Here is an 18,093-nt window from a genome sequence, read left to right as displayed (position 1 = left end):
TACAAGGGGCTTTGCATTGTTCCTCAAGAAGCTGCCTCACCGAGTGGCACGCATCAAGTCCATCGGTAGAGTGACATCATGCCGAACGCGGAGATGAAGGGCAACATATGGCCACTTCGGACCGGTATCCGTCGTTGAAGGCATGCCGCGAGGTTCAATACCTAATCGGGAAAGACCGGCTACTTCGGTGTGGCTTGGAGCGAAGCGCGCGCTTGGCCGAGCGGCGTTAAGTGGCCCTATTGTTCGCCGAATGCGGAAGATGTCCCGGGATCTACGCGCGAGGCATCGGGACGACCGTGCCGAGCTTCGAGTAAGCGTCGCGCACCGTCGAAGGTGTCGAAGAGCGTCGAAGGCGAAATCGAAGTGTTGGGAGACTGAGTCGAAGTGCCGGGCGGGATGTGAGTGCCGAAAAGAGGTGTATCGGGGCCCAGCGGGGCTCGGCGCCTATCAACGGTCTGTGAGCTGTTTGATGAGATTGGCCTCACGCGAAGTAAACACGACTTTGGTGTGTTCTTTATCTTCGTCCCTGGTGTGGTCATCATCATCGTCATCCACGTTGACGACTGCACGCTGGTGACAAACACCAAGCGTGTTATGGCCAAGCTGAAGCAGCAACTTTCAGCTCGCTTCGAGATAGTTGACCTCGGTGAAGCACGCTGGCTACTCGGCTTTGAGATCCTTCGCAACCGCGCCACTCGCACCATCTCCCTCTCGCAAGCGTCGTACATCAACACCATGCTCGAACGCTTCCGTATGACCGACGCTTACTCGCTCACTGTGCCCATGGACCCGCACGTCACCCTTCACGGCGTCGAGCTTACTGACGACGACTGTCGTGAGATGGCTCGTAAGCCATACTCTCGCCTTGTTGGCAGCCTGATGTACGCGGCAATCGGCACACGCCCCGACATCGCATTCGCTGTCTCAACGCTCGCGCAGTTCATGGCAAACCCCGTGCCAATCCATTGGGATGCTGCAAAGCGGGTGCTTCGCTACCTCAAAGGCACACGCGAGCTGCGTCTTACATTCGGCCCCTCAACAGACGGTTTGACGGGATACTCTGACGCCGACTGGGCTTCCCAACCTCACCGTCATTCCATCTCCGGGCATGTCTTCCTCTTTACTGGTGGTGCAATCACTTGGAGCTCGCGAAAGCAGCCGATCATCGCACTCTCCTCTACTGAAGCTGAATACATCGCTGCATCTGACACCACCCGAGAACTCCTGTGGCTTCGCGCTCTATTAGGCGAACTCACCTCTCCATTATCTGATCCGACCCTTTTATTCTCCGACAATCAGAGCGCCATTACCATCGCGAAGAACGGCCTACTCAGTGCACGTACAAAGCACATTGATATACGCTACCACTTCATCCGTGAAGTCCTCGACTCTGGCCGCGCGATGCTGGACTACTGCCCGACCAACGACATGGTCGCGGACCTCCTTACGAAAGCGTTGGTGCAGCACAAGGTCGGGCTCCTCGCCGAACGCATGGGGCTTCGTCCCGCTTGAGGGGGAGTGTTGACGGTCAAGCGCATCCATCCGCCCCACGTGTGCGTGCGCGCATGACGCCGCGTTATCGCGTCGGGATCAGCGCGACGTTGTCGCGCCCCTGGTGTTCCTGACCCGCACTATATATCCGGACTCCTTTTCGTTTAGCCATGTACCGTAGATACTGGCGACTCACCGCATTACGATATGTTATATAGCGTCTCTGTTTCGATGCGAGCTTCAGTTGATCTTACCTCACTGAAGCTCGTAAGTCCCTATATTTCCCTATGCACTGTACATGCGCTGATCCCCTGTAAAGTGACTGGTAGTCGCTAGGTACAGTAATAAAGAGTTGATCTTACCTCACTGAAGCTCTGACCGGTAGTCGCTAGATTCGACGTCGCTCGTACCTCGTTAAGACGTCTGACCTCCAGCTATAATGACGTCGTATTCAAGCAGAGCCGACATGGTACGAGGCAAAGGAAGAGCTTCCAAAGACTTGGGAATACAGCGAGCTCGTCAGATAGCTTGCATTTATAGCTGACGTGGTGCTAGAGCGTCTGAAGCGCAGATGATTCTGGTCCCTTGCCGGGGACTCCCTCACGATGATCTGATGAACAGGAAGACCCATGAGCTTAGCGCACTCGCGGATATTAGCCGTGGGGTAGATGCTACGTACACTTTATGTAGTCTGGACCATGAGCGGATTAGCACTTGAAGCACTGAAAGCCAATGTCTATCAGGACAATATAAGGATAAATAGAAGCCGTTCCAGCGCATACCGGAGAAGGTGCAAGGAAGTGTAGATCGTAGGCAACACATTCCCACACGAAGCACAAGAAAGAAGGAACAAGCAGCACCTTGACATGAGCTTCCCATAAGAAATACGGTACCTAGGCCATCCCCGATATAACCGCTGCCGATGCACGCCTATGCGATCCCGTTTCGGTTATCAGCTTCGTTTCTTGATCGGCATTACATCGGAATTTGTTGATTTCTGTAAAGTTCACAGCTGCAATGGGTTGGCAGACGCGAACAGTGCGCTGCTATATTGCCATCGCGCGCCTGTCGGGAACACTATTTAGATAGCCACCCACATGCCTTGCATTAGCACCCGTGAATTACTACATCGCTCTACTACTATGGTTTACCAGTGGATGGCCCTCCCCTCTTGATGACCAGGTAACACTTCGTCACATCAATGTGACGATGCCGATTCAGAGGCCCGCTCGGCCCACAGGGCCGGGGCCTGAACTTTTGCTCAGTGGCGTGTGGATCCACGGTGATCGACAGGTCAATTTTGTAGCTCCGCTCGTGTCCGTCGTGGCCATCGTGATCTCGGGCGTGACATGGCCATCAAACCCCTCGAAAGAAGGGACTCCTGAACGACTCATCCGTTCGCTCTCATTCAAGTTGGAGGTGAGAGTAGGCATACGAAAATGTAGGTGTCCACATAATGTCGAAGGCAGGGGAGTGCCCGGTTGTTGCGCCATCACAAACCTGGCCATCCAGAGGGGGGGGGGGCATCCACTGGTAAACCATAGTACATGATCCCGTAGACACCACGCACGACAGGGCGACGCCGCCCGCATTTCGCAGGCCGGAGCCCGCCGCGTCTTAGCACTATATGTTTGCTTGTTGCGGGATATAAATCTAGAATTCATCATCATCATCGTTGCGTGCCTTTGTGACTTGCCGGGAATGATACAACGACTATCACAAGATCTAAATCTCGAACATCTCTCGAAATTGATATTTACAAGCGTGTAATGCGGGATCGACTTCTTCCTCAACGTGTACTGTACCTTACCAGGCAGTCGAGCAGGACCCCCAAGTTGGCGACCCCAGCTTGATTGGCCCAGGAGACAGAATCGCTGATCGGTCTGCGAACATCGGTGCAGCGCTTGTTGATGGACCTGCTCGCGAAGTTGGTGGTGTTAGTCACGTTTGATGGGGTTGCTATGTACGTGGCGCCGGGCGCGCCGGCGTAGGTGGTGTTCGCGGCGGCCGTGGGGTATTATTGTTGTGCTTGTTCCGTGTACTAGTTGAGGCTTGTGATACCGCTGCCCGGTGAGTGATGCTGCGCGCGCCGAATAGTCATCAGTAGCAAGCCTGGTGAGGATGCTCCGTATGGATAGGGACTGTAGCGACCCATGTATATAGGTACGGAAAGCCGACGTTCCTTATTGGGACCCATGCCGGTATATACCTACCTTCCTTCAGAGAGATTTCGGGAATGCACTCGTTGATTGGCGCCTGCCGACTGCCCGGTGAGGTATAGTAGCGCAATACCGCTCTTCGATACAACGTACCCTGACACCGGCTAATCACTGCCGCAGGCCGAGCTTCTCTCGCGATCTATAGGGAGTTCGCGAGCAGCGGGCTAAAGCTGGCAATCCTGTTCTAGAGTGAAGTTTGACGCTGAATTTCAGCCATGTGGTTGTGATGGTGGCGTTCAAATGTTGAACTCACCTTCTACGGATATAAGAACGCACGCTAGCGCATATTGAAGCGGTTTCCTATTCAATTATATTTGCTAGGAAACCTGGTCTGAATACAGACGCTTCCTCCATTGCGGGCGCTACTTGCTTGATGCCCTGACAATGATAGCGCATTCCGGATGGCGGTCGATCCGCCATTGTTACAGTGAACGCATCTCCACGACGTCGTTCTTTTCCGCTCTGGTGTAACATCATCAATTGTCCTACGTTCCTCTCGCGGGAGAAAAGCTTACCGCATAGTGTGCAGAAGGCACGCTGTAATCTCGACTGCGTCACGGAAGATAGTAATGGCATCCCCGTTCTTCAACTAGCACTGGCCGTCCATTCCAGTGGACGAAGTTATCCTCGCGACTCTGGTACAAGCACGGCCAATTCTCGATTGAGACTTCGACTTCCCGACAATAGCCTTCGGTATATAATGATCTCCTCCACAGCAATCGCAAGGGCTTTGTCTAACTCACGTGAAATCAGAAACACCATGTGATTTCACGGATGTCTCGCGGCCTCGCAAGTCCTTATAGGTTTCATCACTGTGAGCTGAGGTTTACACTCGGCACCACTTTCAACGATTCGGATATGAGTCAGAAGCGCTACATGCGCAATTCCGAGCTGAACGGCATCTCTAAGAACAAGTGCGACCGGCTCGGAGAGCGAGAGACGCTGGTAGAAGATATGATACAACGCCGTGCACTCAAAATTAATCGGGTATGACCATGCCCCGTAAGGCGGTGAAGAAACATATGCGAGCTCGGATGGCAATTATAGGAGGGCTGGGCGGGTAGGAAGGCTTACCATGGTTTGGTAGACGCTGGTGTACTCTCGCGCACTTCTTAACGGTATGCCTTTGAAAGTTTTCAAAGTAGCATACATGTGGCTCGCCTGAATATTCCGTGAGAACGAATCTCCGTGTGATCATCGTGTTCTTTCATGGTGTTTGCCACGAGTCGGAGAACAAGTACAAAAACTTCGAGTGCACACTGGCAATTGAAAGCCCAGGAGTTCACATTCATTAAGATGTGCGAATTCAATGTCGGGACGTTGACGCCTGGAGCCTCGTAGTGATTAGACAGATGAGCCAGCTCTGAAGACATCGCAACATGGTTCAAGACAAACTCTTAAAAGAGACCGCGAGCTTCGATCTGACTGTGACTAGCAACTGTGACATGTCGCACGGTGTCACACAGACCTGCGGTGGTTGTAACACCGGCGCTCATGACAAGAACTTGCACAAGGAACAGGACCGCCTGGAGAACGCTCATGAGTTGATCTTTAGGACATCGAAAGGCTCTAGATGAGATGAGCCTGTTCGCAGTTTGCGCGTACTTAGCGGAGGTCTCTTTCTCCAGAATGGGACAGGTACCAGACATTACTAGTAATGATGGGTATTCGAGGATAGACCTCGTCAATAGCCGCACCAGGCGCGCTGATACCGTGGAAATTGGCCCATTTAGCGAACGTTAACCCCTGCGAGGGGCTGCCAGTCTCTCTGTCTAGATGCTGCCGCAGACATGACGTCATCATCCCCTCAGGCATGTTGCCCGTTCGGGTGACAGTGGCGTCAAGAGTCGGAAGGAAGTAAAACACAAAACGGAAGGTCTCATCAAAGTACCATTGAAAGTGCTGTAGCACCTGGTTTGGCCGCAATCCGGAAGTTTGCCGCAGCCAGTGTGGCACGTATCAGCAAAACATGCTACATACATGGCCGCTAAGCCCCAATGTTTCCAGAAGGTTGATAGAACCATACTCTTACTTGGGGCAGCAGCACCGTTCAACATACTAAGTACCTCAAGCACGGTGACGACCATGCATGGCGGTGTTGCAGGAGTCCGGGACTCAGCGCCACAATCGAAGTACCTTGGACATCTTGATACTGCCGTGAAGCGATGGTGTAGCCGGTTATACGAAATGCATGTCATGGTGATGTCTATATGGCAGCAAAGTTCTAATAGGCACTCTGTAGACAAGTGTGAAGGGTGTTTGAGATAGTGGCTCTGCAGAAACAGAGATGATTACAAAGTGTATGAGCGCCTTTCACTCGCCCTTGTGGTCTGAATCGCGTCGCTGCCTCATCTGCGATATGCAAGGCATTGAACAGAGCATGTCCAACACCCAAAACAGTGTTTGACTGATCGACCATTCGAGAGGCGTAGGCAATGTATGGTGGGGGATTGAGCATCTACTATCCATGAGGCAAGCACGCAGGTAGTATAAAGGAAACATTTAGGGTTTATACAAGAAGATGTAGATGCTTGTATAATCATCAGGACGATGAATAAGGCCACAGAGATTGCTGACGATCATACTCAAACCTCATAATATGACAGACAGACGTATGACAGGTGGGAGCATCAGCTGCCGTGTATACATACCATATATAGATTCGCTGTCTCATGTTTCCATAGTCGATAATCACAGATTAGTTGGTTCAACACAAGTCTATATATTAGAACGGCTGCAGGACACGCAGATGGTCACCGCACTATCTAGAGACCCTCAGATGCTTTCGCATAAAAAGATAAAATATTACACAATCAGCCCAGCCGGAACACGTACAGACATAGACACCAGCAAGTGTATTACATGGCGACGACCGAGATCAGTCTGAGAAAATAATGCGACAAACGTAAAGGAAGCAGTAACGCGGAGTAGAATTGGTGGACAAACAAGATCGACACATACAGAGACACCGACATCTCACAGCTCGTCCTCAGATTGGACCACAGCATCGTAAGCCGTGGCCAGCGGGATCATCTTCGCAAGCAGGTCCACCTGCTTGACTGGCCTGCCCTTGTTCAGCTTGAAGAACGCCCTCCCTTGGTTTTCCAGCGCAGAAATCGCGAGTACCACCCAGTTCTGGCAGTTCCAGTTATGATTTCCGTTGACAATGGGTACCGTGCTCAGCAACTGGTCCGCCGCGTCCAGAGCCGTCGCATTAATGTGGCCGACGAGCACACATCCCTTGAACGATGACGGGGAGCCGTACTTCACGTTTTGCTTCCGCTCGTAGGTGAAGATAGCCTGAGTCGCGCCCTTGATGTGAAAGGCCTCCCCGACAGCCTGGCCGGTACCTTTGACCCAAGGATTTGTTTTGACGACAATCTCCCAGTGCCAGGCAGTGTCTTGCGTGTTGCTATATTGAGCAACGTACACCGGGAGTTCAATTTGCTGGGACATTTTGTTTTGCTCAGAATCTAGACACGGATGTGGCTGGACGCAAGCGGGATCAGGACGAGGATTGTGGCAACGATGGCTGAGTGCTCACCTTTGGGGGGTGCCGTAGCTGGAAAGTTGAGAGCGGCGGATGCTCTCTGTCCCATCCTCGGAGCTGTATTTATATGTAGGGAGCTCTTTACCTTGTCTCTACAAAGACGCTCCTCTCCAGAGAGCGAAACCAATGGGAACGACCAGTGTCACGAGCCTGCTCTGCGAAGTTGATGCCAATTCACGAAGCTGTCCAATCCGGCCATGCAAGCACATTCAATCTTTTCATGGTGCCCTACCTGCGTACGCTTGGCCAATGAAACATCGTCCATCGCGTGGGGCTATTTTGCCCCATTGTCCTGTGGGAACACACGGCTGTTCAGTAGCAATAGCTACCCTCCCACAGCCAGATCAAAAACAACGCACAGAGACCCATCTGGAAAAGGCATCAATGATCGAGCGCAAAGGCGTGTCCACCGTTCACCATATGACCTTGTTCAGTGGACTGAACGGACGGGCCAATCAGCTCAAGCGCCCGCTGCACTTCGCAAGCTGAGTGAGACAACGCTCACCTGGTCAGCAACCTTGGCAACTGTAATACGATGACCGCGAAATGACATTGCTCTGGTCATGACTCGTCGCACCTCTCTCGTCATTCAGTCGAGGAACCCGGAGAACGCGTCAGCATCGCTCATCACATGGGATCATCAATCGAGACCCACCAGAAGTCGTAGCACTCGTGCCAGCCTATTCATGACCGGTAAGCAGGAACAATTATTGCGTTCATATTGCGGTATCACGCACCAGCCACAGCCCTGGAGGGTATCTGAGCTAATGGCTTCAAGTTCGCTCCCCGTCAGGTCAGAGTCAGTACAGGATACGTGCAACTTGGGTCCGCCACGGATACTTCATGAGGGAGAAAGGGCAGCAGCGGCGTTTCATACCTGAGCACACGAATTTCTGCAACATCTCCAAACAGCGAGTCATCCGACGGGAGAGAGCCAAGGCGCAACAGATTATACTGCTCCTCGCTACACGCCACGTACATCTACGAGGACATTGGGTATAATAGGTTCAATCGCACCGTTACGGCCCCCACATCAACATAGCCAGTTACAGCCTATGGATTCGCAGCGACCAGAGTTCGCTCATCTGCACCGACACAAGTGAAGAGCCACAAGACAGGAACATGAACGCAGAGGCGAAATAACTTGAATGTCTCTGGAGACGGAGTCTTACACCTGGGACGCACAAGTGCACATCACCGCAGGGTCCACCAAATTCCCTGAGGAACGGGCACCGGGATAATTGGGTATGGACGAGCCAGTAATTGAACTGGGGCACGGACAGTACTTCGCTTCCCGAGCCGGCGCATACAAACACCCACCATAACTCGACACACACGTCCACAGCAGGCAGCGCACGTCGACCATGCATTCACGAGCGATATATCGTAGCGTGCCTGTTACATGGGAACTCGCGATGAACCAGCTCACTAGCGAGCTCGCCTCCAAGCTATGATACTTAACAAAGGCAATCTGCGTTGCCGCCGGCGGGCCGCAAGAGAGGCTGCGGGGACATACCGTGAGGATGTACACGGTTTGTCAAATGTTCTTGTAATGACAACGCTTGATATTCTACCAGACAATCAACATCTCACGCATGTGGATGCATGGTAGACAACGCACTGCTCGCCTTCAGAGCAACGACAGGTCACCGAGTATACCGCGCCAGTGGCGCGGAATACTGGTTCTATCAACAAAAGTTGAGATGTTGCAAAAAGCTTGCCAAAACACCTGTCGTTGCAAAATATCTGCAATGTACCATTTGGCTAAAGGGACAAAGCATACAAACGACGCCAACACGGTTGTGGATTTGCGGCAGTCGGTGGAGCGCTTGTCCAGCCACAGCGGGCGCCTCTTCGGAAAAAGCCATCTTGCCGCATTTGCTCGGCGCTGGCCAGCACTTGAACCACCCCATGGCCATCCTTTTACTTGCCTACCCCAACTCAATATGCTCGCTCCCACCGCTTAATGTCAACTCTGCTCTTGTCCAACCTGCGCAGGTTAGCGCAATGCGTTCAACACCGTCTGCGGACCACGGACTACGGACACGTGGCGCGTGTATTCAGTGAGTATATACGCGTTCTATGATTGTATTGTGTACTAGTCAATGCTAGCACTTTAACTCAGTATACATGATCCCTGGCTTGATCGTGCTGGAAAGGGACCTTCAAGTGCTCAATCAACTACGCATACAACGGGTACTACTGCGCGTTCGAGGTCCCTCCATCTTTGAACATTACTATCTGTAATTCAATGCACCGTTCGACTATGAAGGACGGAGGCACCATAATAGCACGCCGCAGGACGCCGGAGCACACACCACGTCATCGGTGCTATATGGATGGCGCGGATGAACAGTTCGTATCATACTTTGCGGGATATCTTTACTGGCCCATCACTATAGGACGGGTCCTGAAATTGTCCCGGTGCATTCCTCAACCTCCGAACATGTCAACGCATCACAAACTCCTGATCATTCCTTGGATAGTTCCGCGCCTCACGTCTCCCAACCCAAGAATCAAGATACATTGCTTCTCCGCTTCCTCTCTGCTCCCCAGCCTCATGACATTGTCGTATGCCCTGTCTCGCTCCGCGGCTTTTCAGACGCTTCCTTGACGATCACATCCATGGACGGCACCCTGGCATGATCGCCTCCGGCGGTCATATTTCAACGCGGACTGCTTATTCGCCGTCGACGTGGTCCTCAATCCGAAAACGGAGGCGCTCCAGAATACTCAGTCGTCACTCCTAGTCAACGACCTCCGACACACTCGTGAATCACCCGCAGACTCTGATGCCTCGACTCCGCAAGGCACCTACAGACGAGCACTTGACTAGCGCATGTCTCGAGTCCATCAATTCCGGTGATCACGTCGTCTGTGTCAATCACGCGAAATGCGACACTATCAATAGTCGTTCCTCTCCCTATACTCTTTGGGGTTCCTATGTGCACCTGTCGTGGAGGTTCTGTCGCTTTCCAGCTGAACATCTTATGGCATGACGTGAATCTGGTTGAGATTTGATGCCGCGATATCGTCGCACGGGCTGCGGAACATCGCCGACATCTATATACGCAATTCCCACCAGAACTCTTACTGTTTTCTCGAGCTCGCGTGAGAGATGATATATCATGCGTTGCGGTCGTATATACGCCCACATGCCGTAGTCATAATCCTGCGCGTTTGTACCCTTACTACCGACCCTGTCTCTGTCATCGTACATTTCTTCCGCGTTAATCGTCCGATACCTGTTCATGTTCATCCCGACGGTCACTGGTGTGGGCTCCAGTCATTAGCGATAGAGCTGCTTCCAGGTTCAGGATGGACGGTCCAGTTTCGGCAGATGCCGACAAGGTTCATCTGCGATTGCAAGATTGTACAACGCGTAACTCAGAGTTTGGATCCCGACTTTACCTTCGACAGATCTTATGCTACACATTCTGCTTTTAACTAAAATGCTGGTCGCTCAGGTTTCTGTTGAATAAAGAGCAACGCAACGTCTCACTATCAATCGGTTCTTGTCTTGCCTCAGGTGATATGTACGAGGGAATCATCGCATCGTTGCGCGAAGTACATCTACATTTCACCCATCCATTGCGCTATCCCATATACCAGTGCCGGACGCTGTCCATCCTCGGTTGCATCGAGCTATCGGACATCGTAAGCACGCAATTCACTCACTGGCATTGTGTGACGCTTGAATGAGAATAGATATATCACAGCATAGACAGCAAATACACAAGCCGGAGACATAGATACAAAGCAAACAAGCAGCGAGATCAAAGTAATCATGCATAGCCATATCAAGGTCCTTGGAAAAGCGAAGACGACAGCAGAGATAGCAGAGACGCCAGAGAGAGAGGAATCGATGCGAAGAAGTCTAATCCTCGTCGGATGATGCATGTGAGCTTTCACTCGCACTAGCGACCGTATTCGCCATCCTTTGTTGAGCTAGTGCAAATGCGTCATTGTATGACATATTGTGCAGGCTCTGGCAATGCCTCGCGCGCGAGTCGATGCGCGAGTACATCTTGAAACAGAGAGGACACTGCCATTCCTTCTGTTCGCCATTGGCGCAGCCAGTTTGCATATGACGTTGGCGGTCATAGATGCGAGTGAACCATGCATCGCAATGTCCACATCCGTAGTTGTGGGAAGTGGGCTTCCTGAGCTTGGATCGTCTAGCGACGAACAGGCGGATGGCGTCCTTGCGAGTACCAGAGCGGGCCTTCTTGCGACGGGGAGCGCGCGGCGCAGGAGCGTCGATGACGTCGTCGCCGTTGCCGTAGTTGATGTAATCTGTGTTTCTCACAGCCTGCCCTGTGAATTGCAGGCCAGGTGTGGGATCGCTGGTTACGCTATGCAGCGCAACATGCGATGGGCTTGCAGTATACCACCGATAGAGCCAGCTTTCGTAGTAGGCTTGATATGGATCGAGTGGAGCCGCCCAAGGTCCGATCGCCGAGGACAGCGCACCGTATGGGGCGAATCCCGAGGGGACCGCGGACGGATGCTCCGCCTGTGACAGCGGATTTTCCACGAAATTCCCGTGTCCGTGTGTGGGTGTGTGCGCTTGGACACTGCAGGGCTGGGGTTGAAGGAGCGTGTCCATAGGGTTGATCCCTATGGTGGCATCCTTCTGGGAGAGGTCCTCAAAGCTGAGGGGCTGACAGGATGTTATATGCTGTGTGTAGACAGAGGGAAAACGGCAGCATACCTCCGGCAATCCATACGATGATAAATCCCAGTTGAAATTGGCAAAGAGACCCTCTAGGTCTTCGTCACCTTTGGGCGCATCTGCCCCGTCGTGCGGCTCCTGGCGGTGCGGTGGACTTGCTGCGAGGAATGATTCCTCAGTGCTCGTACTTGCGGTGCCCTGGAGCCAAGCGCGTAACTCCGCGAATGCATCAGAAGACATGGTAGAGTTGGTATGGCGGTCGTGCTGAGGATCAAGAATAATGTGGCTACACAGGTCAGCGCCTAGTATAGAGGCTGCGAAGGTTGGAACGAGTCGATGGTGGTCTGAGAGGCAAGAGGGGCACCGCTTATATGTATATGTGAGCTCTGCGATAATGCTCTGCGCAGTGTACACTGACTCATGAACCGCGCGTGTCCCTAAGATCCTTGCGAAGGCGCTCCTTTGGGCATTCAGAACAATGCAGGCCCTTACCCACGCACTAGAAGAAGTAGAAGGAAGCACAGAAGTTGAATTGCGAGCGAGTGACAGCGGCGACTGTTTCCATATCGAGATGAAGGCTGGCGCTGCGCGCCTTTGTTCTCGGTGGACGGTGACCGGTTCTCACGCTGCTACAGCGTGCCACTCATCTTCGTATTCCCAGAATGTGATGTTCTGGCGGGATTCTGTATGAAGGTGATCCCACATGTCCGGATCTCCCTTGTGAGTTGAAGAGCACAACCACGTCTTCAGTCCCCTCACGCGGTTTGGTCGCCTTTCGGATCTAGGGTCCGTGCTCGATCGTTGAGCCACCGCTTGAACCACTCCCCCGAGGTGACAAATCCAACACTGTGGATGCATGATGTGGCTGATGCCCGCAATAGATCATTACTACCCCAAGTCTAGGAACTACTTATGAACCGACCAGAAGAGGACCAAATGGGCGGTGGCTCCGAGTTCGGTCACCACGCTACGGGGAACCCCGAAGGGATGTGAGATGTAGCGCATAGGTGTTTTTGTGTAAGGTCGGCGTGGGTGGAAATCACTGAGGGTGTGTCATCTGTTTTGTTGTGGCTCGGAGGCAGGATGTCATCCACTGCGTTGTGACATGTAAGCCGGTGCATGCACCGCGACCTGTAGAGCACGGGTTGTACTTCTCCTTGCAGACCTGTGGCCTGTGCAGCATTCTGCGTTCGTGCTGCACGCCACGTTGGCGGTCACCGTTGTCTCACGCGCCAGGCGTCTTGCATACTCCTGCTCTCCAGAGATTCTCTATGGGATCTCACGATCATGTCTGTCTCGAAATATTTCACTAGCCACATGCGCCACATGCTGCCCATCAGCCAGCGGGACATGTATACAGACCTATTGATATACTCCTCGCGGGCCACGTCATAGGACATGCGTACGAACAGAGGGTCCGAGCTGCCGACAACGCAGCCATGACTCAGGAGGCCTCCGACATTCCCTCTGACGTAGGGATAGATATGGATATAGCGCAATAGCCACATATCCTAGCTCTCTCTTCGTCAGAGATGCGGTCATTTCCTCCTGCAGGCCGTCCGCTGTGCTTAATCCCGGCGTGGAAGCGGTTTCCCTGTCGATGACGAGGCTCACGGTTAGGCTTCACACCTCTGCGACTTTTAATTGCCGTATGTCATGTGGTTTTTGCTAAGCAGCTTTCATAGGATGCTACATCAAACGCAAAACCCTGATCTGCGTGGCCGGATGCTCAAGACATTGCTCATGCCTCGAAACGTCACATACCGGAATAGTGGGGTTCTCTCCGATTATTCTCTAAAATGCTGCTGTTCTTCACTGACAAATATAAATAGGAGTGATAACTGCAACGCCTTCAAATTGGGGTACAGCCTGGCGCTTCGCGCTTTCGCCACGCCAATAGGACGACAATAGCCCGTTCTTGCGCTGATGCAACGTGCCATCTGTCCTTGTGACCCGACAATGTGAGGTTTTGATGAGCTCTTTGCATGGACAGAGGAGCGTGACTTGTGCTTGTCATCTAGGGAGATTTTACGCTTCTTGGGCGTTAATGCGGCCCTCTTCACGAGACGACGACATTTCAGAGTCAAGACCCGTATCAAATTGTCGAACTACCGCGTGAGCCACTCGCCCGTGGCAAACGCCGCACTGTGGGTGCACGCTATAACTTATGCCTGGAACATCCTATAGCGACACAACGACTAGGTATCGTATGGCCCGGTCGCGTCAGTGTGAATTGGACCGCTAAAGATTTTCATCCGCTCGACGCCTGTCATCGCCCAAGCCGCGGCAGCGGAGAACTCCAATGAATCGTGAGATGAAAATGGGGAAGTCAGTATCACAGGAGGTGTGTCGTCTATTTCGCTGTGGCTCTTGTGTTCCGCAAAAGGGATTCCCTCGCTACATCTGCAGTATCCGTGCCGAATGTATCACGACCTCTCGAGCATGAGGTCGTGGTTTTGCTCCTTTTGCAGCAGCGGCTGCCTGCTCAAGCAGCACCTCTGTGATTGCCATGCACAAGATGCCAGTGATCACCGATCATCCACGCGCTAGGCTGCTCCTGCACCGCCGTAGTGCGATGTTCGATGCGCTCCATAACTGGATCCATGTCATCCTTGATTTCGCGCAAATATGGACCTGCACCCCGTACTTTCATCGGCAAACTGGACTTGTGTGCAAACTGATTGACATATTATAACAGGTCCACGCCATGAGACATGCGCATGAGTGCGAACCATCGTCAAAGCAGTTTTATGTACATCGCAAATAGATTACTATAGCTCTCTGGTAGGTACCACTCACCCCACTCTGCATTTGAGGACTTTACTCACCGGTGAGCCGTAGCCCAACATAACGCTTACGAAAGCGGCCCAGTACGCCTTTGGCTCGTCTCTGAACATTAGAATTCCAGGACCTGGAACGCCGCATTGTGAGTGGATGTTGGTTATGACAGCTCGAGATCGGATGCGCGCTGGCAGGCGAGCTGAGTATGAGTGCCTGCGGAAGAGGCGCGCTGCGGTATGCAGCTCGCACATGCGTTGCCGACACGCACTCGCTGCCTGCCATGGCTGTGTATATCAGATTGCAGTGCTGGATTTCTGACCGTCTCGGTTACTGAGGAGTCCATGGCCGCACACTCTGACGCTCTTCCTTCCGAGAGTGTGATGGGCCCTGCACCCTGTGCATGTCAGGTATCGGCGAGCTCTAGCGGCACGATCCCAATTTGACATTGCGCTCGCGTTTGCAATTGTCTTTCTACTTTACAACCAGTACGCTATATTAGTTTGTATTGGCGTACGAGCGGATCCCGTTCTTGCGCACCCTGTCTGTGGTCATGCCGACGTGGTAGCTATGCTGCAAAAGAAACCCTGCCAGGGCAGATGAATTGTCTGTCAACAACAAAAACGACTGAGATATCCCTAAAATCTGAATCCGAGAGATCGGTGAGTGCTCGCAGCAGACTAGATGAGGCAATACTCTGACGAAAAGGAGAGGCTTGAGCCCTCGTTGTGCAGAGCCTCAGACATTACCGAAGGTGGCTACCTGCTTCTGCGATTTGGATTCAGACAATGTAGACTGCATTGTTTGCCCTGAACAGCTCAGCACAATGATGCGACACATACGACTCACACGCCCGTGATTGATTGATTAGAACGATAATACTTCTAAATGCTTGCAACTTGAGACACGCACAACAACGCTTCCCATTCTGGTCCTACCCGCTGATGGAACCGCTCTGTTTGAGTACAACGTTTGTTGTGTCGATCATTCGTCGTCCGTTAAGAAGCCAGCAGAGCGCTAGAGAAGCGTTACGGCCTCGACTATCCAGCATATAAGGCGCACGGCATGTGCCTTCTCAGGTCAATCTCAAGTTCACATTACCACACCGTATCCATGTCCAGAAACCACGGCGTAAGTTCCACACGAGTATTGAAACAAGATGCAAACACTGAGGATATACCATCAGAGTTCATGGACCCATTTCTTGTCCTCATCATGGGAGACTATATTTCAACAAAAAAATAAGCCAGCAAACCATGGAAATGAAGATACACTCCTTGCACCCATGAAGTCTGACGACCTCTAAGACGACAAACAACTACATGAATCTGGCTATATACTCCATAACAGTCCAGGTTCTACCCCATCACAGGAGAACCGAGACTGGAGTTCGACCCTACTCTGGAGTACGAGCAAGCTAAGTAGACAACCTCTACGTTACCATTACATTTGGTTGAACAACGCCATCTGCCTGACGCTGACCCTCTGCCAGCGAGCTGCTGACTCCCAACCAACATGGCTTTGACTCTACGCGAAGACATTGATAACATATCCTTCGCGCATACGCCTGGCACACACGACGTGGGGCAGGCAACATATAACGAAAAATATGCCACAAACACCGAGGGGCGTCGCGGCGTCCGCCACGCGGATAGTATCCAGGACATCGATGCCTCCAACGCGCTCATCGTGCCATCGATGTGTTACGCCACAACCACCCTTGGATCTTACTCCTACCGCAACCTCCATGTGGAAGCCCGCCTCGGAACAGATGAGGGCGCAAGAACACAACAGTCCAATCACGGTCCATCCTGAACCATCGCCTCCTCCTGACCGAGCGGCGGGCCCCACAGGAATTCAGCCCTCGCGTGCCGCAAAAGGGCGAGAGTGCAAGGGCGCGGGAGGAGTCGATCAGGCGACCCCACGCGCTGTCAAGAGAAAGGGCGACCCGATCGGCGGTGACGAGAAGCGCAGCAGATCCAGCCAGGGAGAACTCCCTGCGCAGACATCATCCTCGACGCAACCAAGGAGGGACGTCGTGTCACCTCGTAGTCGCCCGCCGACCCGAAGTTCGACTGCGAGTTCTCTCCCCGCCACCACGAAGGCACCCCGTGACCAGAAGCCACAAGAGAAGAAGTATCGTTGCACCAATTGCAACAAGCCGAAGGCAGTTGCGAGTGAATCCATTGAGATACTACAGACAAGCTGAGCGATATATAGTAATGCGCGAGAGTCACGAACCATCACATTGGCAAGCACCGACTCCGAATACCAGGGTTCTAGACAGCTACTAACTGATAGACCATGCCCTGAGCTCTAGTTCAAATCACGCTTCGATGGCGGTCGCTCCCCCGGATCCTTCGATATAAAATGACGCCTGAGGGCGTCGTGTCTGTCGAATTCAGCAAGCTCGCCGTTGGCTTTCTGCGGGCAGATCCAGCATTTGTACGGCCTCGCACCGGGGTTCGTGCACTGCTTCACGCGACGGTTGAGCTCGTACTCTGCAGAGAACGCTGTCTGTAGATCATGTCTGAAGTCGCGAGCTGAGGGCCATGTGACCACTTCGCTTGACGCTTTGCCAGGTGCACCACGACCGTCGGCTCAGGATAGCTCGTTGTAGAACCGGATAAGAAATGATGCCTACAAAGCCCCATAGCTTTATGTACATTTCCACAACTGCGAACAAGACGAGAGCAAGACAAACACATCGGTAGAGGAAAGAAGTGCATCGCGACTCCGCTGGCGGGCGCTTACGTACAGCGGCTCTCGCTGATCATTCTTCCACCCACATTTATAAATCAGAGCCTCGTGAGTATGGCACGAGCAGCATCGAGTAATGGATGCTGAAACCATACAATTAGCGTAAGGTAGGACATGAAATCCCTTCAAGCATGCCGTATGAACACAGTAGTCCGTCGCCGCTCAATAATGGATCCAAACCCCTTGAGTATGGACCCCAAGAAGACCTGCTAGGCCTGACAGTGCGCCATAATGGATGTTGATGCCATCAAGTACGCGGATGAATGTAATCGTAAAGCAACTTCAAGATTCAACTAGATTAGAATTCATTAGACATCACACCGCCGGTGTCGACTCCTCGTTGCAACACAACAGCAACTCGTTCACAGTAGCATCCGCAGATCCTCGCAATAGGTGTACCTATTGTACCCAACGTCTCAAAACAAATACCATGGGCCGCCGAAGGTAAGCGATATGTTGAGTCCGAGCTTGAAACGCATAACAGCGTTCTGTGACGGCGGGGCAGACATGGCAGTCACCTCCAGTTCTGCTGCGCATTGTATAATCCAAGGACGGTGTATGCAAGCTCGCATTGTTGGCTTATGAAAGGACCTGATTAACATCAAGCGCACGGGGACAAT

The 18,093-nt window shown here is 52.6% G+C and overlaps 4 protein-coding genes across 4 annotated transcripts; 1 reads left to right on the top strand and 3 right to left on the bottom strand.

The window, feature by feature from the left end:
* Window positions 1-4,478: 4,478 nt before the first annotated feature.
* Window positions 4,479-5,525, bottom strand: POSPLADRAFT_1139085 (hypothetical protein; the record flags this gene model as incomplete). The annotated part of the gene is made up of 4 exons (XM_024484995.1): window positions 4,479-4,652; window positions 4,785-4,834; window positions 5,179-5,361; window positions 5,408-5,525. 4 exons carry the CDS (start codon window positions 5,523-5,525, stop codon window positions 4,479-4,481), a joined length of 525 nt encoding a protein of 174 aa, XP_024339996.1.
* A 1,161-nt stretch (window positions 5,526-6,686) lies between these two features.
* On the bottom strand, window positions 6,687-12,175 carry POSPLADRAFT_1139383 (hypothetical protein; the record flags this gene model as incomplete). Its single annotated transcript, XM_024485028.1, has 15 exons — window positions 6,687-7,122; window positions 7,255-7,317; window positions 7,501-7,568; window positions 7,766-7,785; window positions 7,916-7,940; window positions 7,998-8,019; window positions 8,138-8,224; window positions 8,598-8,762; window positions 8,882-8,989; window positions 10,030-10,211; window positions 10,355-10,530; window positions 10,763-10,833; window positions 10,939-10,953; window positions 11,235-11,923; window positions 11,975-12,175. 15 exons carry the CDS (start codon window positions 12,173-12,175, stop codon window positions 6,687-6,689), a joined length of 2,328 nt encoding a protein of 775 aa, XP_024339995.1.
* Window positions 12,176-14,420: 2,245 nt separating this feature from the next.
* POSPLADRAFT_1140153 (hypothetical protein) lies at window positions 14,421-15,118 on the bottom strand (the record flags this gene model as incomplete). Its single annotated transcript, XM_024485136.1, has 3 exons — window positions 14,421-14,612; window positions 14,764-14,846; window positions 15,070-15,118. 3 exons carry the CDS (start codon window positions 15,116-15,118, stop codon window positions 14,421-14,423), a joined length of 324 nt encoding a protein of 107 aa, XP_024339994.1.
* A 1,110-nt stretch (window positions 15,119-16,228) lies between these two features.
* POSPLADRAFT_1140419 (hypothetical protein) lies at window positions 16,229-16,922 on the top strand (the record flags this gene model as incomplete). The annotated part of the gene is made up of 2 exons (XM_024485170.1): window positions 16,229-16,517; window positions 16,567-16,922. 2 exons carry the CDS (start codon window positions 16,229-16,231, stop codon window positions 16,920-16,922), a joined length of 645 nt encoding a protein of 214 aa, XP_024339993.1.
* Between the last annotated feature and the right edge of the window lie 1,171 nt (window positions 16,923-18,093).

Source organism: Postia placenta (genome assembly GCF_002117355.1).
Source record: "Postia placenta MAD-698-R-SB12 unplaced genomic scaffold POSPLAscaffold_5, whole genome shotgun sequence".
In the NCBI taxonomy this organism is placed as follows: domain Eukaryota; kingdom Fungi; phylum Basidiomycota; class Agaricomycetes; order Polyporales; family Adustoporiaceae; genus Rhodonia; species Rhodonia placenta.
The sequence above is the reverse complement of the archived record's forward strand: the minus strand, read 5'-3'. Positions and strand labels throughout refer to the sequence as shown.